The sequence below is a fragment of the Trichechus manatus genome, unplaced genomic scaffold (genome assembly GCF_000243295.1).
Source record: "Trichechus manatus latirostris isolate Lorelei unplaced genomic scaffold, TriManLat1.0 scaffold00054, whole genome shotgun sequence".
In the NCBI taxonomy this organism is placed as follows: Eukaryota; Metazoa; Chordata; class Mammalia; order Sirenia; family Trichechidae; genus Trichechus; species Trichechus manatus.
Genome location: NW_004443990.1, coordinates 4678578 through 4698381, shown reverse-complemented (window position 1 = coordinate 4698381; position 19804 = coordinate 4678578). Strand labels below are relative to the sequence as shown.

Below are 19804 nucleotides of genomic sequence, written 5' to 3'. Positions count from 1 at the left end.
GTCTCTCCCCTGCCCTCCACAATGGAGCGGGCCCAGCTCCGCCCTCTGGCACGAGCGCAAAAGAGAGGAGGGAGATGAGGGGAGCGCCCGGGACCGCCTGGAGAAGGCGGAGGCAGGGGCGGGGCGGCTCCGCGCGGACCCTGCCCTTAGCCCCAGGCTCCTCCCTCCCCGAAAGCCCCTCAGCGCGTGGGAGGGGATCCCCTGGGACCTTTTGGGGGCTTTCGGAGTCAGGGCTGTGGGACCGCCCGCAGACCGTACAGAAGGGGGCGGGTACCAAGCCCACGTCTTTTCATTTCCCATTTTCCCAGGTGAGGCAGGCACCTCACGCCCTTCTCACAACATTCACCATCAAGCGCTCACCTTCTCTGAGTTCCCCCAACGGCTGCTATGGAGGAACTGGCCTACCTCCACCCCTTATACTTTCCAGCTTCAACGCTTCCTCCTTTCACTCCAAAACCACCATCCGCCATACTCCCGTCCATCAGCGTCCTGCAATTCCCTAACCTCTCTAAATGCCACCCACCTCTCACTCTCCCTCCATTTCATCCCTTAGAATGGACACATGGTCTGGTGCCAGGTTGTCACTCCACATTCTTGAAAGACAAGGCCTCTCAGTTTTTAATTCCAAGGCCCCAGCCCAACCCTACTCCTTCAGGTCCTATCCTTCTCTCCCATCCTCTGAGCTTTGGGTAAGAAAGTCCTTCTTGGAGAAGAAAGAATTTCTTAGACTGAGAAAGAGAACAGCTTGAGAAACTGGAGAAGTTTCCTGCTCCAGTACAGTATATTGGCTGATGTTTTTCAGTTTAAAGAAGCCCTAATGTATCTATCGGGCTAATGAACCTGCTAAGGAACTGAACAGAATACAACAGAAGCTATACAAAAACAAAAATTGAAATCCAGGGATGGGAGTCGGGGAAGTGGCGTAGAAGGCCAGGGAATAAGTAGCAGTGATGAAGGGGCTCAGAATTGTACTGGCTGGGACCCCAAACTCATTCCTGTGCCTGGTAACTTTCAGAAACTAGGGCATTTGTTTTGTTTTTGCTTTTTGGAGGGGGAAAGGAATAAGAGAAATCTGACATTTTATTACACATCTACCATGTGCTTTTCAACCATTACCTCACTAAAACCTTTCAGCCCTCCAAGAAGTAACAGTAAGCTGTTTTACTAGTGAGACATTTTAGGCTTAGAGAGAAAGTCTGCAATTTCCCTAAGGTATTTAAGTAGTGGTACTAGGAAATGAATCTAGACTGGGCTGACTGCTCTTTTCAATGTATCACAGAAGAGAAGAAGGAGAGGGGATGTCAGTTGTTGGGAGCCAGGACCAGCAGACTTACTAAGAAGAGACCAGACCAATACTACACATACCACAAACCCACGTATCTATGAGAGGAAGGCGAGCGGGGAGAGGAGAAGTCCTTCCACCAACTGAACATGCGCCTGGTCTCGGCTAGGGCTTGCAGCTCTCCACTCCCTTCTCAGGGGTTAAGGGGCTCCCTGAACTTGAGATGATGGGTGAGAGACAGGCAGTTACAGTTAATGGAAAATATATGGGATCATTATAAACACCCCTAGTGAAATTCTGGCACCTTGAGGGAGTATCCTGCTAAATAGCCCATCAGCTGTGGCCTGCACAGTGGCTTAACAGACAGCAGCACCTGGAGCTGGAGAGCCCCCAGAGTTTTGATGGAGTTATTCCTGAAACAGCACCACCAGTATCTGAGGGGCGCACCAGGAAGTACAAGGACCTTGTTCTGGCCTTTCAGACCCAGACACAGAGATTCTACCAGAGACCCAAGAAAAGCAAGAGAAAGGCCGTTATGAAGGGCTAAGAGAGCCAGTGGTGTGTAGGTAGAATGGAGAAGCCATGGCATAGCACATGCAGAAAAAGACTTCTGGAAGTTTCCTGCTCCAGTGCAGTATACTGGCTGATGTTTTGCAATTTAAAGAAGCCATAATTTATCTATAGGGTCAATGAACCTGTTTAGGAGCTGAATAGAATAGCTTGGAGTTCAAGGCCCAGGAGGGATGGGACAGCTTCACCAGGAAAAGACACAAGGATTGCAGAAAATAATATGGTCTGAGGAAAGAGGGAGTACTTACCATTCTACCGTGGTGAGGGTCCTGGCTGCCTGCTTCTCACTGTAAGGAGACAGAATTATAAGAGGAAAGAGCACCATTAACGTCACCACGGAACCAACAAACGCCACACATCTAGCCCTGAGCTGCTCTCCTACTCATATTCTCCTCCTTCACAGAGAATCCAGCCTCTCCACAAGTCACCATGCCAGACAGAGGAAATGGAAGCTCTAAGGAGAGAAAGCAACAAGTGATCCTGCAGGGCATGAAGTCAGCCACAGAGTTCTGCAGCAAGAACGAGTGTTAACCAAGATCATTCAGCAGAACTTGAGTCCCGATTCCCAGACCCAAAAGGGAAAGTAAAACACTCCAAACCCTGTTCTCTGTGGGAGAGCAAAAAAAACCTGCCAAATCTAAAGAGAAAGCGGCTGCCCAATCGGCACTCACTTCTAACCCCGGTTGGGAAGCCCTTCTTGGGGCATGAATCCACAGGAATGCTCTGCCAGTCTCTGACTCTGGGAGTAGCACCACCTGACCTGTTTGCAGGGGGCAGAGTACAGAGCAAAGGACAAAGAGAGAGGGGACCACAACCTGCTATCAGAGGGCAGCAGGGCTGGACAGGTCCTTCTGGGCGTATCCAACATCAAGTGCGGTGGAAGCTACTGGGAGGCCACACATTTAACCAATGAAGGCAGTCCAGGCCTCAGAGTCAGCACCTGTCAAACGGGCCCAGGCAACAGTTGCAGGCTCCTAGGCCCACTTAGGGAGCCAGGCCCAGGTTTCACTGAACTTTCCTTCATGCCTGCTACCCGAGCTCCGGAGCAGTGCAGCAAAGCACAGCGGGAGACTGTGGGGATAAAAGCTTCCTTCTGTAGCCCTGCCCTCCTCCCTGATCACAGGTCCTTCTTCCCCAGCCCACCCTTCCTCGCAAGCAGCAAACCAGAGGTGCTACCTTACCGCCTACTGACACGAAGCCTCAGGAAGATGGATGGAAGGAAGGAGGGACAACGATCAGGCCTGGGAGGCCCAGGGTTCCCACACCTAAGGGATTTATCTGGTCCCGGGCGGGGGGGGGGGGCCAGGCTGGCAGGGCAGCCCAGGTACCCAGGTTCTAGGGGTGGAGCCTAAAAACTCTAAGGCGGAGCCCCGAATGACATAGGGCGGGCTCAGGAAAGCCAGTGGGGGCCGGGGCGGGGCCGGGCTAGACGCGGTCGTTGCGGTTTACAGACTGGCAGTGTACGGGGCCCAGTGACTCACCCAGGCGGCGACCGCCCGACCCTCCGAGGCCGCGCTCTCACCACTTCCGTCTCCCGCAGCTCCTGAGGCCGCGCAGCCCGGACCCCACCACGGTGCCCCTCGCCACAACCAATCGTATCTCTAGCCTGTGCGTGCCCTGGCCAATAGCCACACCAAGTCCCTCCCCGCCCCCACCGCGCAACCGCCGCCCTCACTCTTCACGTCGCTCATTGGTCAAGTAGGGCAGACGCCCTCCCAGCCTTTAGCTTATCGGGTGCCGAAAGACGAGACGCTACCTGGAGGGAGGAGGCGCGGCCCTTGAGAGGAGACACGACCAATGGGAAATCACAGCGCGTCCCTGCGGCAGCCAATGGGGAAGTAGTAAAGAGGGCTACCGGGTAAGGCTCCTGGGGCCGGATGTGGGGGAGGCCTGTCGCGTATTGGTATCGCAATGAGGGGCGTGGCCTTGTAGGGAAGCAGACCTTTCACAGCAACTTCCGGTGACGACCCAGCCCTAGAGGTACTTCTCAAATAGATCCTTGATGGCATCTCGGTTTAATCCATTGCTGTTTTGGTTTCGCTGCGGTCATCCGGCCCCAAAGCCAAACCAGGAGAAACGACCGCTCAGGTTAAGAGAGGGAGGAGGGCAGGGCCCGAGGCTCCGTCTAGGTCTTTTCCCGACCGGCGGCGCTGGAATTTCCCCTCTCCTGCGTCTAGACCGGCTCGACCAACCCTCACCTTATAGTGGGGAACCGACCATGGCGTCCTTCATGATCTGCATAGTGCCACCAATCCCGGTAAAGATCTCTAACCCGAGAGTTAGGAAACCTGGCCTGCGACTGGCGCTAGCTACCTGCGGCCTCCTGGTCTGTAAAAGGGAGAGGGAGACAGGACTTCCAAGTACCCAGCTCGTTGCTCCTCTGGGGAGACAGCAAGGCGGAGGGTGGCCGCCGGAGGTCGCCGTGTCCCCGCGATATCACCAACGCGACTGAAATGGAGAAGTTGACTTAGATTTCCAGTGGAATCTTACGGCCTGAAATGAGTATAGTGTAGTCTCAGCTCTGGGGTGAGCCTGAGAGCTCTAATACAAGGCCTCGGGCTAAAGTGTGCTCACTTATCTGTTTATAGAGCATTGAAATTTTCACTACAGTGAGATCCACGAAAACAGGAACCTCGCCTGTGTTCATTGCTTTAACTCCAGGGTCTAGAACAATATCTGCAAGCAAGTAGATATTTAATAAATATTTGTTAATTACTGAACTCCTCCAGGACAATGATTGTACTTTACTCATTCCCAGTGCTTACTATAGTGTTTGGTGATTACAGGGGCTTCAGGGATTGTTGTATGCTCTATACAAGGCTTAATTCTGCATATCCCTTTCCCCAGGTCAGAGGAAATAGGAAGTCAGGAGGCTGCATGCAGTTAATACCCTGTGTTTACCCAAAGGCAGGCATCAGATCCAAAACCAAGGGGCTGCTACAAAATTGAAGTTACTGTATGTGAAAAGGATGGGAAGAGTCTCAGGCTAGAGGAAGGTTGTTGTTGTTAGTTGCCAGGGAGTCGATTCCAACTCATGACGACCCCATGTGTTGCAGAGTAGAACTGTGCTCTATAGTGTCTTCAAGGCTGTGCCCTTTCAGAAGCAGGCCTGGCTTCTGGGTGCCTCTTGGGTAGGTTGGAACTACCAACATTTAGGCTAGTGGTTGAGCGCTTTACTGTTAGCACTACCTAGGGACTCACCACAGGAAGGATGAATGGCCATTAAGATGGAGAAGATAGGCTGGATTCTAAGCAGTCAGAGGGGAAAGTTTTCCCCTCTCTCCCTTCCCTAATAAAATCCAGAAACCAGCACCTTCCTCCAGCAGCCTTTCAAAACTAAGTCCTAAGATCTTTTTGGTCTCCAGCAGGTGGTAAAGATACAGACAGGGACACGAGAAGCCACCTATAGATTTGTTAAACTTTATTTCCTCTTGAGTCTCTGGGGAGGCAGCAGGGATGTAAGGCAAAGTGGCAGTAGCTGCAGGGGCCTGAGCAGAGCTGGTGCTGGGAGGGTCCGGCATGGGCAGGAGGAAGAGGAGGAGATTTAAATATCCAGAGCTGAAAGCCAGCTAATGGGTCTCCTTCATCTGTCTTTGGATTTTGTGCAGCATCTCTTGCATCCGCCGCAGCTGGAATAGGCACATGCATCAAAGTGGGGCCTTTTGGGGAGTTCCATAGTGTTGGGGAATGCCCTTAAGCTCTAATCCTTTGAATCGGCCTTGGTAGCCCTGAAGTGTGATGGAGACTATGGGCAGAACTATCCACCAACCCAGGACCCAAATATGCACCAGCCCAAACCAGGCGATGCTGAGGTTGATGATCAAGCAGGGGACCTCCCAGACTGTCAGCCCCTGCCACCTCATCCTGCTCTCACCTCCTCATCTTTCTCTCGTATCAGCTTCTCAGTTTCTGGATCTGTCCCTAGCGGGCCAGCAGGGATGGGGAAGTCAGTACCACTCTCTCGAGTCAGTTTGCTGAGGGGAAGGGGAAAGCAGGTTGGTAAGGCTAGGAGGATCATAGCACCTGCTTGGATTGAGCTCAGGGCCTGTAGAAGAACAAGGGAAGGGCTTGGTCTCACTCAAGACTGCACTTGGGATCCCCCTGCCAGCTTTGTCCTGGCTTCTGGCCATACTTGCGATTCCGTTCCTTCACCACCATGCGGGTCATGCTCTGGATGCACTGTGCCCGGTAGTTCTCATAGTGTGTCTCCCGTGTCACATCCTTCAGGTCCTGCATGTGGGTACGCACCAGCATTGTCCTCAGCTTCACAAAGTCGCAGTGCCCTGGGTTTTCCACTGCATAGCAAGGCTGTGGTCAGCCAGGGTCAGGGGTAGGGGAGAGCCACTGAGAGAAAGGAGAACCCTGGTCACAAGCTCAGTGCTTTACCTTCCACGATGCCCCAGGGGTAGAGCCGGCCCCGAACTCGCCGCCCTCTGGCCTCTACCACAGTATTGCTGCCAATTACAGCAAATGGGATGCTTTCCTAGAAGAAGTTAGGGATACCTGTCAGCACTCCAGTTCTCACCTGTTCCTTTCCACCTGTATCTTTACCTTTGCTGCTTCACTCTAGGAAGCCAGGGTCCTCTCCCATTCCAACAGCCCGCTCCTCTATAGAATTACATTCCCCTCTCCTGCTCAGAAAAAATAAGATGGGAAAGGGATGCCCTGGGGTGGCCCCACCTTTAGGGCTTGGTCCTGTAATTTGAAGTCCTCATCCTCATCAGAGTCACAGTCTGGGAACTGGTAGATCTTGATTCCAAAGTGCTCAATCTCCTCCCGGATCTAGCAAACACATGAGGGGCTCACAGTTCTGGGGGCCCCATCCTTTCTAGAAGCCCACCTGCTCCCCCCTCCCCCAGCTTCACTCACTTTGCGTTTCTTGTGTTCCACTTCAGGAGGTGTCAGTGTGTCTGCCTTAGCCAAGATAGGCACAATGTTGACCCTCTGATGCAGAGCCTTCATGAATTCAACATCCAATGGCCGGAGCCTGGAGAACAGGAATCTGTGATCACCTGCTGGTGGTAGCCCTGCCCCTGGTGCTCTCGGCCTGTTCCCTTGGCAGCACCCCGTGGTGCCAGGAGCCTCAAGCTCAGACCATACCCATGGCCGAAGGGCGAGATGAAGTACAGGCAGCAGTGCACCCTGTTGTCTTGGATGTTCTTGCGGTTCAGGCCACTCTCATCTCGGAAATACTGCTCAAACTGCTGGTCGATGTATTCTGCCACAGGCTTCCAGCTGGGGCAGGGACAGACAGGCAGAGAAACAGTGGGGAGTAGAGGCTGCCTTTTGAGCTCTGGGACTGCAGAGAAGTAGCCCACACCCTGAACAGTGCTTCCAAGACATTGTTACCCCCTGGCTCACTTGTACTACATCTTCAGGGAGATACCTGAGCAGAACAGGGGTGCCCTGATAGAAAATTAGATGAAGCACGCAGGCAGAGTTCAATAAATACTAGCTTGGTGAGAGGAAAAGGGTCCAGCTGAACAAACAAAGCAGTAACAATAGCAAGGTAGCTGCAGGTGAATACTAATTGGAAAGCCAAGGGAGCCCTAAATCAAGTTCACAGTCCAGCCTCTGAGCCTTTGCTCATCTGGTTCCACACTCTCCTCACCTCTCCAAACCCACTCCATCCTTCAAGACCATATCCAAGAACCATGTCTTCCAGGAAGGCTCCTTTGACTATACCAATGTACACTGCTGTCCCCCATCTCTTCACTGCACAGTGATTGATATATATATATTTGACTTATAATTTCAAGTCCTTTGCTCTTCTGTTATCTAGTTTAATCTTCACTGCCCTGATAGGTGGACATTTTGAACAACATCTTTATGATTTTTTACACGAAGAAACTAAGTCCAGAACAGTTAAGAGACTTGTTCCAGATCGTTTGGCTGGAGCAATTCCTAGTTCAGTGTGTTTGCCACTATATTGCCTGTTACGGATTGATAGTGTGTCCCCCAAAAACGTGTGTTTTAAATCCTAACTTCTATGCCTGTGGTTATAATCCCATTTGGGAATGGGCTGTCTTTCTTATGTTAATGAGACAAGATTAGTGTAGGGTATGCCTTGAGTCAGTCTCTTTTGAGGTATAAAACAGATGAAACAAGCAAGCGAGTGAGCAGTGACAGGATAAGATACATGCCAAAACACATGGAGATTTCCAAAGAAGCAGAAGCTGAAGAGATAAGGACCTTTCTCCAGAGCCGATGGAGAGAAAGCCTTCCTCTACAGCTGGTACCCTAAGAATTAGAACGTCTAGCACCCTAAACTGTGAGAAAATAAGTCTGTTTGTTAAAGCCACCCACTTGTGGCATTTCTGTTATGACAGCACTAGATAACTAACACAGAATTTGGCACTGAGAAGTAAGAGTGCTCCTCTAACAGATACCTAAAATGTGGAGGTGGTTTTGGAATTGGGTAATGGGTAGAGGATGGAAGATTTTTAAGATGCCTAATGGTAAAAGCCTTGAAGAGACTGCTGGTAGAATTATGGATGTCAAAAGCAATTCTGGTGAGGGCTCAGAAGGAAGTGAGGAAAGCAATAGAGAAAGTTTCTGTCGTCTTAGAGAATACATATTGTGCCAGCAACAGAATGTTGCTAGAAATGTGGATGTTAAACGTGCTTCTGGTGAGGCTTTAAAAGAAAATGTTGAACATGTGATTGGACAATGGAAGAAGGGCAATGCTTTTTATGCAGTGGCAAAGAACTTGTCTGAGTGCCCTGACAGGGAACACAACAGAGACTCCCTGACGGAGCAGGAGAAAAGTGGAGTGCAGAACTCAAATTCTAGTAAAAAGACCAGACTTAATGGTTTGATTGAGACTGCAGGAACCCCAGAAGACATGGCCCCTGGACTCTGTGTTAGCCCAAAACTAAAACCATTCCTGAGGCCAACTCTTCAGACAAAGATTAGACTGGACTGTGGGACATAAAATGATACGTATGAAGAGTGTGCATCTTAGCTCAAGTAGATACATGAGACTAAATGGGCAGCTCCTGTCTGGAAGCAAGATGAGAAGGGTCGGGAGCTGGTTGAATGGACACGGGAAATCCGGGGTGGAAAGGAGGAGTGTGCTGTGAGAGTACAGGGAGAGCAACTTGGGTCACATAACAATGTATGTATAAATTTTTGTATGAGAGACTGACTGGAATTGTAAACTTTCACTTAAAGCACAATTAAAAAAAAAAAAAAAAAAAAAGATCTATAGCCTTGGAAACCCTATGGGGCAGTTCTGTGCCCTACAGGGTTGCTATGAGTTGGAACAGACTAGATGGTAGTGGGTTTTCCATAACATCGTTTTTATTTTGGTCTGTATTTTTTGTGGTTACCTTCCAATTAAGACAAAAAAAAAAAAAAAAAAGAACTTGTCTGAATTATGATTATGTTCAAATGTTTGGTGGAAGGTAGAACTTCTAAGTGATGAACTTGGATATCTGGCTGATGAGATTTCTAAGCAAGATCTCAAAGGGTCTGCATGGTTTCTGCTTGTCACTTATAGTAAAATGCAAAAGGAAAGTGATAGGTTTAAAAATGAACTGTGCAAAATGAAAAGAGAACTTAAAGATTTGGAAAATTCTGTTGTACAAACTAAGGACACATTTCCTAGAATGTTCACCAAGGATGTGGCTACACAAACTTTTGTTAAAGAGATTAAGCCTGTGACTGATGGATGTAACCAACTACCACAGCAGAAAACTCATCAGCTTAGATTGCAGGGGACAGAGAAAGAATGAAAGGAAAGAATGCTGTCTGCCTCTTGGAATTCTATAGGCAAGAAATAGGCCAAAGGAGCTACATCTGTTGTCCAAGAAAAGAAAAAGACCACCCCTGGAGCACCTTGGAGATCAGCAGAACTGCTGGAAGGGACACAGAAAGCAAGGCCTTCTCAGTTTCAAAGGGTGGGGCCACAGTCTCCTGGATCTCAAAGGGTAGGGTCACAGCCTCCTAGGTTTCAAAGAGTCCAATCTTCACCACCTCAGTTCTGAGGTGTGGGACTGCCATTAAGGTGTGCCAGGGGGATGGGACCACTGCCCAAAGCTGAGGGGATGGAGCTGCCATGCCAAAGGGGCAGAAGAATGGGGACTGCTGGGGCTGAGGGGGCGGGGTTGTCACTCAGAAGGACTAGGAGAATGGAGCTGCCTAAAGCCGAGGGAAGCAGACTTCCAGAGGGCCTGGAAGGTGGAGCTGAAGCCCAGGGCTGGGGGGCCTCCACTCAGAACCCAGAGGGCATGGCCAACACCCAGACTTGGTCTGAGAGAACAGAGGATTATTTTCAAGCCTTGAGAGCTAATATAAATTGTTCTGCTGGGTTTTGGACTTGCTTGGTGCCCGATATCCCTTCTTTCCCTCCAATTTCTCTCATTTGTAATGGTAACGTCTACCTTGTGTCTGTTCCACTGTTGTACTTTAGAAACAGATAACTTGTAATCTAGATTTCACAGGTTCACAGATGAAGAGGAATTTTGCTCCAGGGTGGAATAAATCTCACCCATATTTGATTTAGGTGATTCAGAAGATGAGATTTTGGATTTGGAGTTGATTTAAGACGTTTGGGATGATGTAATGGGGTGAATGTGTTTTGCATATGGCAAAGACATAAATTTTGGGGGGCCAAAGGTTGGAATGTTATGGATTGAATTGTGTCCCCCAAAACTATGTGTTGTAAATCCTAATCGCTATGCCTGTGGTTATAATCCCATTTGGGAATGGGTTATCTTTGTCATGGGAATGAGACAGGATTAGTGTAAGGCATGTCTTGAGTCGACCTCTTTTGAGATATGAGATTAAACAAGCAATCGAATGAGCGGAGATGGGGTAAGATAGATGCCAAGATGCATGGTGATCTCCAGGGAACCAGGAAGTAGAAGCTAAAGAGACAAGGACCTTTGTCCAGAGCTCACAGAGACCGAAAGCCTTCCTCTAGAGCTGGCACCCTGAATTAGGACTTCTAGCCTCCTAAACTGTGAGAAAATATATTTGTTAAAGCCACCCACTTGTAGTATTTTCTGTTATAGCAGCACTAGATAACTAAGCCACTGCCTGAACCAGTGACTGACTTGAGTTGTTACATGATTGACTCATACGTTAGAGAACGCCCCAACCTCACTTCCTACTACTAGACTGTCAGCCTCTCAGGGACTGGGATCACTCAGACTTGTTCTGCATCCCGTACAATGTCCAGCACAGGGCTGGATACCTAGTATGTGCACAGTATACTCATGCAGGTTGACTAAGTGAATCTATGTGGAGGTGCACTGTATACTATAAGGTGCCAGGCAAATAATATTATCATGGGAGGTAAGAAGAGGTGGGTAGATTGATCAAAGGAGAGGGTGATAACTTGCTACAGTAGAGACCAGGTATTGGTTGGGGCTAGAGTTTCAGGGCAAACTCAGTTTGCCGGGACATATTCCCTGGTATCCTTCTTAGAGCAGGAAAGGTGATGATGACATGGGGATCACCTCAATCTATCAGGAGGACTTATGGGGACCATGTACCATGTACTAGCACCGTGCTGTGGCAAGAATGTAAGCAATGGTCCTTCCCTCAAGGCTGTATAGTTGAGGGTGAACCAGTTTGCTGAGCCGAAAGTCACATGTTATAATGATAAAGCATGTGATGGGGGGTTCATAGCACAAAAAGGTCTGTAAGGGTCTGATTAGTTGTTGAAGTAATTAGCCAGGGCCAGCTGCATGGGCGTGTGACCTATGCAATCACACAGGGCCCCACCCTTAGAAGGGCCCATGCTTGGTTTATTACTCTGCTGTTCACCATCTTGGAATTCTTAATGCTTTTTGAACAAGGGGCTCCACATATTCATTTTGCACTCGTCCCAACAAATTACAGTCAGTCCTGCAGTTATCACCATCAAAGTTCATGAATCTAGTGTAAACAGCGTTTTACAGTTTTCAGTGCACATTCACATGCATTATTCTGGGAGGTCTTCAGATCAACTGGGCGAGGTAGTAAGGGCAAATATTTTTCTACTGAAGAAATAGGAACACAGTCACTTGCTCAAGAACACACAGTTACTAAACACCGAGTCAAGATTTAAACTCTCAGTCCAAGGCTCTTAGCATCGCTCTGCGTAATTTCTTCATCAAAAGCACCTGTCTTTCTCATCCATTCTCCACCGTCTACTCATTTAGGTCTACCTATTACATAAGTATACTTTCAGTTCCTGAAAAAAAGCCAGGGGTGATCAGGGTGTGTGGCAAAGCTACCTTTGCTTTTGGCAGACAGCCTGAAGGGTGCCTGGAGTTAAAACAAGGTTTCACTCATTTTCACCCTTTGCCTCCCACCATACACCCCCATGCCTTCAATAAGACTTCAGTGTGGCACCTAAAATGTTGCTAGTGAAAGGAAAAGGGGGGAGAGTGATATTTATTAAGCACCTACTATGCGTCACCTGTGGCTATGAGTCAGAATTGACTTGATGGCAATGGTTTTTTGTTTGTGTGTGTGTGTGTGTGTGTGTGTGTGTGTCAGGCCCAGTGCTACATGTTTTCACATGTGTTCGCTCATTTGAGGCTCTACTTTCTCATCTTGTGCCCCTACTCTCATTTCCAGAATTAAAGACTTATATAGTTCAGAGTTGGAAGGAACATTGGATGTCATCTACTCCAATCCTTTCCCTCTCATTTTACAGAGGAGGAGGCTACAGTCCAGAAAGGGGGCATGACATGCTCAAGGTCACAGACCTCTTCCCCTTACAAGTTTTAATATGTCTATGCCTATATGTGGAGCCCTGGTGGCGCAGTGATCAAGAACTTGACTGCTAGCCAAAAGTTCAGCAGTTTGAATCTACCAGCCACTCCTTGGAAACCCTATGGGGCAGTTCTACTCTGTCTTAGAGGGTTGCTGTGAGTCAGGATCAACTCAATGGCAACGAGTTTGGTTTTGGGTTATGCCTACAGGTGCATCTGTGTGTGTATGGGGGAGGGCCAGCTGGGGTTGTGCTTGGTCAAACATACCACTCTGTGTTGTTGACTGCATCCCCAAAACCTGGTGTGTCCACAATGGTGAGCCGCAGCCTCACGCCCTTCTCTTCTATGTCCACCGCATGCTTGGTGATCTCCACAGTTTGCATGATCCGCTCTGGAGAAGGGGGAAACTGAGGCCAGGGCAAGGGCAGGGACCTGCCCAGTCAGGACAAACTGCCCACCCCAACCAGCTTCACCCAGACTGCCTCATCCACATTGCCCCCTTCCCACCCCCTGGATGTCTGGGGGCCTGTTCTCTGGGAACCAGCAAGGAGCATGTTTCCCAACACAGGAAATGCCGGTGGCTGTTGGCTCTGGCCCCAGCCTTTTCTCTGTTCCCGGCTTTTTTCTTGGATTCTTGGAATCCTCTGGGGGTCAGGGACTCACTCAGCAGGATTCTGGTCCCTGCCTTACTTCAGCACCCAAATCTTTAGGGAGCTGGCTGGTGGGCTGCCAGATTGGATGGGCCTATGGAGAGATGCCTTCCGTTTCTCAAGGAAGCCATGGTTTCCTTGCATGCTGGGAGGTCTCATTCCCCAGGCTCTGGAGCGAGTTTGCTTTCCTAAGACAGGTCTGCCTGACTGTTCTCATGGTCCTCTCCTTTCCTTACCTTCAGCACTGAGGAGCTTCCGGTCCCGGTACAGATCAGTGAGGAAGAGGCTATTGACAAGGGTGGATTTACCCAGGCCAGACTCTCCTGACGGGACAGAGGGGAGAGGCACCAAATCAGAAGGTAAGATCTGTCGCCAAGAAGCTCCCCCACTGGACCAAGGTGTGGGAATTGCTGCTTTCTTATCTAATTGGAAAGGTGACTAACCAAATGATAGCATTCTAGAGCTGGAAAGAAGGAACGAGATCAGCTTGTCCAGACTTCTTATTTGAATGAGGCCCAGAGAGGGCAAGAGATTGCCCAACATCACACACAAAGAGACAAGAACTAGAAAACTGTTGGTCAAGTGCTCTTTTTACCACTTCACCCCCCCTACACACACTTTCAGCCACCAATGGCTCCTGGCTATTATGCAAAAAGGCACAGCCAAATTGCTGCTTGCTCCTTTCCTACCCACCGCCCCCACCCCCACCTAAAACAGACCCTGCCCAGCCCAGCCTCGCCCCTGCTCTACCTGCCACCATGAGGGTAAAGTCAAAGCCTTTCTTCACAGACTTTCGGTGGACCTGGTTGGGGAGGGTTGCAAAGCCCACATACTCCTTGTCATCCTAGCGGACAGGAAGGCAGACTGCATCAGGGGGACAGGCAGGAGGGACACCAGGACCCAGCACCAGCCTTCTCCTCCCTTCTAGGTCTTTGCCCCAGTCCTATAGGAGTAGTGCCAGGCTCCTTTGAGGCCCTCTCAGGGGCCACCAGCTGAGCCTCCTGCTCCTGATAATACTATCAGTTCCTAATGCCCTTGGGGACAGACACCAGGGAGCTGAGGCTGACACAGGACAGAGGGAGGTCTCAGCTTACACAAACACACTGCTCCCTCCCTGGGCCTTCTTGAACCAGCCCACAGAAAGGCAAAGGCAGGGCTGGAGGCTCTACCTCAGAGGAGTCATAGGGATCGAGCTTGCCCCATGGGCTGCGGGGCCGGGCTGAGGGGCTGAGGGGGGCTGGAGCACAGAAGTGCTGGTGGCTGTCAGAGGCCTGGGACCACGAGGGGGCTCTGAACTCCAGGTCATCATCGCAGCGGTCTGGAGCATGGGGCCTTGGCTCCAGGATTTGAGGCCTGGACACCCAGGTCTTGGCCTCTGGTGGGCAGCAGCTCTCGCTCCCTGGAAAATCCTTCACGAACTTGGTCAGTTCTGAATCATCCGTTTCCTCCAGGAAGCGCTTGATCTGGGGGATGGGTGGGGGGTGGAGGGGCAGGTGGGAGGTGGCAGGAAGGGAAGAATAAAGGAAGAAGACAGGAGAAGGTGAGAGGGAGAGAGGGATGCACTTGGGATTAGAAGGGAAAGAGACTGCAAGAGCAGCCAAGCCAGAGGAAGCATCACCATCCCGCCCTCACCTTCTTACGGGCCTCCCTAATACAATATGCCAGAAGGGACAGCGCAGTCCAGGAGGAGCCCTGGGCAGTCCCCAGAGCCATGGTGACTGCTCTTGGGAACTGTGTAGCTCCAGTCCTGGTGCTCCCTCTCAGCAGGGTACTTGTTGAGGTGGCCTTTCCTGGGGGACTGGCTGAACCAGGGGCCAGAGACTGCCCCCGCCCCTCCACCGCCAGGCCAGGAAGTCAGACTGAGTAAGGGGGAGCAGACTGAGGCATTAGAGCCAGAGGAGAGCGAGGCTTAGGATCCAAGGGAGAGAGCAGTGAGTCAGAGGTGGCAGGGGCAGGAGGGAGGAAGAGGAGGGAGAACGGAGTAGGCAGTCCCAGGTAAGTCAAGAGCCAGCAGGGGGCTCTGTGCCTCCTTTCAATGTGGGTCTGTGAGCTCTGGACCTGAGGTGTAGATTCTCCTGGGGGTGCTCAGGCCCTAGGGCTCACTGCGCAGCGCTCAGTACTGCTGACCCTACCTCCTCATTCCAGACATTGAGCCACACCAGAGCCTGGCCCTAGGCCCCAGGAGAGAAAGGTAAACCTGCCAGGGGATGCTGAGTGTGGGTGAAGGGTAGCCAGAGGGGCCAGGGGAGGGAGGATGGGAGGATACTGGCTATGGAATCACTCAGGGAGAGTTGAAGGATGGCTGACAGCCCTCAACTAGGAGGGAATCCTCAGTTGCCCTCTTGCCCCTTCTACCCAGAGCCGGGCTCTAGCCAGCAGTGCAGGAGGGTGTCTGGCCTGAAAGCCACACGGGTTGGTAGACAGAGAATGATCTGGCTCGTCTGTAGAGGTCTGTTCCACCCCACCCCTGGCTTGGGATAGGGGTAACCCCCCCACCTCCTGCCTCAGTTCTCCACCCTAAAGTTTCCCCTCTCCTCTGTGGCCAGCCCCCTTTGTGGAGTGCCTGGCAGTGCTGGGCTCAGCTCTGCCTCACAATACCCATGTGCCACTCCCAGACAATGGACAAGGCTAGCTACAGAGACTGACTCACCCTCTGGGGGCTAGCCAAGCCAGTGGGGGCTACCCTGGACCACTGCGGAGTCCCAGCCAGGCTGGGGGGAGATAAGACGTTTATGGTCTTTGCACCCGTCCTCATTTTACAAAGGGAAAAATTAAGGAGGTAGCCTTGCACACTGCCAGGGATTGAGATAGAGAGGCTAGAGAGAAAAGTTCCCTATCAGCTACTTCTAAGTTGTCACCTCTTAAGTCCCCACACCTGCCTGTAGCCATAGTCTCCAGGGCTGGACCAACCAAAACCCGTTGGCCGCCAACTTGATTCCGACTCAGAGCAACCCTATAGGACAGGGTAGAACTGCCCCGTATGGTTTCCAAGGAGTGCCTGGTGGATTTGAACTGCCGACCTTTTGGTTAGCAGCCGTAGCTCTTAACCACTACGCCACCAGGGTTTCCCCAGGGCTAGACAGAGGGGAGGAAAAGAGGGCCCTTAAGCCTGAAACTAGAACCAGCATGTAGGGGCTTATTGACAAGAAGAGGTAAGCCTGATCTAACAGGCTTTTCTCAGCCATAGTATTTGTGGGGCCCAATGGGGTGACCACACATCCTGGTTTATGCTTGTTGTCCTGGCATGATGATTAATTGCATCCCCTTTCACTATAAAAAGTGTCCCAGTCATTGATTATATGGCAAGAGAGAAGGATTGGGGCTGGGGGAACAGCGGGTCTTGTTGGCTGGCAGCTTAAGAGTCTGGGGAATTCCAGGAAGTCCTGCCCCTCTGCACAACTCCACAGTAAGCCAGGCTAAGGGTGGGAGAGAGAGGACTGTGCTCAGCCTGTTTTCCCCAGGGGCATTCCAGGGGGAGGAAAAAAACAGAGTAGGGAGAATGGTAGGCACTGATGGAGACCCCTAGCCCCCACAATCGTCCAGCAGAGCCACCAGGAACCCAGCAGCATCCTATCTGCCAGCCCTGGCTTCTCATCAGCATGGAATAGGACACAGGGGCACCTCCAGCTCTGCCAGTAGCCAAATCATGTTCTGACTTCAGCCTCAATTCCAGCCACCGCAGGGGGAAGATATGTCTGGTCTACCCATCTCCCAGAGCAGCACCTTACCCCAGCTTCAGTCCTGTCCTCAGGGACAGAATTCCCTTGCCATCCCAATGAACGGTCCATGCCCCACGCTTCAAGCTCCCTGTCAGCAAGCTCTAGGTCTAATTTTATCTCCCAGGCAAAGTTCTTCACACACAGAAACAGCCGTGTCTTGATGCTCTTGTTGTAATCTGGCTTCCTGGCTTGCTCCTTTCCCTTTCTCTTTGACCCTGTCTCTGGCAGGGGCTAAAAAAGCCTGTGGAATGTCCATCCCCGCCCTCTCCTCCTCCCCTTCCCTCAGCCTCCACCCTCCAAGGACAGCTCAGCTGCAGCAGGATCACTCAGTTTCTCTGCAGTCCCTTCCTCCTCTGATTGGCCACCCCATGATGCCTGCCTGCTGCCTACCCTGGTGGGCACAGCACCAACCCCCCAAGTCTGCAGCACAGGCCCTTGATCCACTTGGCCCTTCCTGTTAATGCTCAAGGACACTGAGGCCTGCTCCCAAGGTGACCTGGTCCATCAGTGCATGGAGACAGCTACCCAGGAGGCTCCACTCCAAAGGACTCCAATCCCCCAATTTCCTCTTTCACCATAACTTTAAGTGGTACTTAAAATAGGGTGGGATATCCTGTGATCCCTTGGGACCCCTGATTATAGTGTCTTGTGGGGACGGCCCCACTTTTCTTTCCAGTTGTTTCTTTGTGTTCTCCCAGCAGAGAACTTCTCCCCTACCCATTGTCTTCAGAAATCTGCTCCTTGATTTCCCTGCAGAGAGCCCCAGCCACAAAGGGATCTTTGCTCCGGGCACTCCTCCCACTCTAGGACACCCAACCTCTGATTTATAGGGACCTCTGTTAATTCCATCACCCCATCTCTTCCATAGAGCCGACTGGGGAGCAGCTAGCAGTTTATCTCTGAGGGGCATGGGTTCAGGCCAATGGGAGACTTGCATCCCAGAGGCTTGAGAGCAGCAAATTAGGTGGGAGACAAATTGAGGGGCCTGGCTAGGAGTGTGCAGATGGAGCACTGAACGAGGAGTCAGGAGACCAGTGTTTCTGGTTTGGCCAGGACCCTTTGTGAGTTTGAATAGTATCTTAATATCAGGGCCTAATGGTTAATTATGAATAGTCCTTCCTTGCCTCCCAGGGAGGCTGGGACAGAAAGCACTCCCAGATGACAGATACCTCAAGCTGCTTTGAACCTGAGGAGAGAAGGTACATCTCAAGTCACAGGTTGGTTATTAATGTTGGTCTGTCATTTTTTTTCACATGCAAATTAAAATTCCTTGGGGCTCCTGGACTGAGGAGCTCTCCCCACTGACCTCCAAAACAGCTAGGACACTGCCCTCCTTTGACAAGGAGACCCTTCTAGAGGAGTCTGGCCTGACATGAACCAATTGGCCTAAGGACTGGGCTGGCTTGAGGGCAGGGGCCTGAGGCTGAGACTGGGGGGGTGTGGGGGTGGCTTTATTTAGAGAATAGCAGGGAGACCTCAGCCAAGCTGCAAGCACCAAAACCTCAGCTGAACTGAATTTAGTGTGTGACAGAAAAAACCCCTCTGACCCTTGCTGGGCTTGGCACTGGGGACAATTGGTGCTCCCCCAAGCTTCCATCCCTGGAACAATCAGTCTGTCCATCCTCATGTGGGGAGAAAGGGGGGCAAGGGTAAAGACAGGCACCACTTGGCCTCTCCCAGGAACCCCCCTTTAGGGAACGTCACAGAGTCATCAGGATTTCCTGGCCAAGACTTGGGCCTCTGCCTAGACACAGCTTGAGAAACAAGAACCCAAAATGTTAGCCTTTTCAGACCTGGAAGCTTCTGATTCCCCCAGGGTCCAAGGACTACTCACAGATCCCATCCTGCTGTAAACAGCCTGTGCCTCCCCATGCAGAGGGCAAAGGCTGGGGGGCTTCTTGCAGACCGGGAGGAGAGGCTGGCGTGGGGCCTGGAGGCTCTGACAACCGGCACAATGTGTTTGTGGTAGACTCTGGCAATGGCAGGAGCAGAGCTAATATCCTCACAGCTAAGCATCAAAACTTTCTACCTGGGGGCCTCCAGGGAGGCTGGCTGGCTGGGGTTACTGTTTCTCTTCCCACTACAGGCAGGTGGCAGGAATGACACCACCACCCTCCTTCCAACCCCACGCACTGCAGAGGGACCTGGTTGTGGGGCGGGGGAGGGGGCGGTGCAGATGCAGCAGAGGAAGCCTCCCCATGGTTCCTGTTTCAGAGGCAGAGCGATATAGCTGATCCCTTGCGGGGCAGGATGATGGTCTGGGCTTCCCGCCCTCAGGGGCTGCCCCTTGCCAGGCCGTGCAAGAGAGAGGGTCTAAGCGGCTCTCTCCTGGGAAGGGCAGGCAGTGTTTGCGGGCTCTCTCTGCGTGTTTTTTCCAAAGCAAGTTGGTGCTGGCCCCTGCGTCCAGGGTAGGTGAGTGAGGAGGGGGTCACTCAGGTAACAACTGATCCAGGCAAGGGCGGGGACCCTCACCCCCGCTCATCACAGACGCCAAGGGCGGGGACCCTCACCTCCGCACATCACTGACGCGCCCTCCCCTGCCCAACATGCGCGTCTTGGCCGGCGGGCACCTCCCTCAGCACGGACCTACCCCTTCGTCCGAGAACGCAGGCAGCACCCTGGGGGTCGGGTCGGGGCCCGCTTGGTCGCTGCTCCGACCAGAGGGAGAAACTTGGGAGCGGCGACGCAGCGGCGCCAGCCCGCAGTGCCTGCCTGTTCCCGGATCCGGTGACAGCGCCCCCCGCCCCGCAGAGCCGGGGCTGCGGCGCCCCAGGTCCCCACGGACTCGCCGGGGAGCAGCGGGCCCTGCGTGCCCGGATCCTGCCCCGCGCCCGTCCGCCTTACCATGGCTGCAGCCCGGGCGGGGCCGGCTCC

General features: G+C 51.9%; 3 protein-coding genes across 3 annotated transcripts in view; all 3 read right to left on the bottom strand.

The window, feature by feature from the left end:
- MTMR4 (myotubularin related protein 4) overlaps positions 1-3388 on the bottom strand; it is a 22361-nt gene extending 18973 nt beyond the window's left edge. Inside the window, exons 1-2 of the mRNA XM_023732722.1 lie at positions 3334-3388; positions 2101-2139 (exon numbers count right to left, since the gene is read on the bottom strand). Coding sequence (XP_023588490.1) covers positions 2101-2103 — 3 coding nt within the window. The 5' untranslated portion in view covers positions 2104-2139; positions 3334-3388. The remainder of the gene's footprint in view (positions 1-2100; positions 2140-3333) is intronic.
- Positions 3389-5249: 1861 nt separating this feature from the next.
- LOC101359891 (septin-4) lies at positions 5250-17403 on the bottom strand. The gene is made up of 12 exons (XM_004377873.2): positions 16940-17403; positions 14381-14674; positions 13962-14055; positions 13448-13534; positions 12829-12952; positions 6953-7087; positions 6722-6839; positions 6533-6634; positions 6239-6335; positions 5985-6147; positions 5727-5826; positions 5250-5481 (listed from the first exon to the last, which is right to left on the bottom strand). Exons 1-12 carry the CDS (start codon positions 16997-16999, stop codon positions 5422-5424), a joined length of 1434 nt encoding a protein of 477 aa, XP_004377930.1. The 5' UTR covers positions 17000-17403; the 3' UTR covers positions 5250-5421.
- Positions 17404-19516: 2113 nt separating this feature from the next.
- SEPTIN4 (septin 4) overlaps positions 19517-19804 on the bottom strand; it is a 16700-nt gene continuing 16412 nt past the window's right edge. The window contains 1 exon segment of the mRNA XM_012555949.2: positions 19517-19779. Within this exon segment, the coding sequence (XP_012411403.2) occupies positions 19517-19779 (263 nt within the window).

Bases quoted from the DNA above. Each gene is read 5' to 3' on its own strand.
- LOC101359891 (XM_004377873.2), bottom strand. From the start codon at position 16,999: ATGGACCGTTCATTGGGATGGCAAGGGAATTCTGTCCCTGAGGACAGG. The intron at 12,953-13,447 runs GTAAGGAAAGGA...CCCCTTCTCCAG, and splicing joins GAAGCTCCTCAGTGCTGAAG to AGCGGATCATGCAAACTGTG. The intron at 6,635-6,721 runs GTGAGTGAAGCT...TGTGTTTGCTAG, and splicing joins TGGAACACAAGAAACGCAAA to ATCCGGGAGGAGATTGAGCA.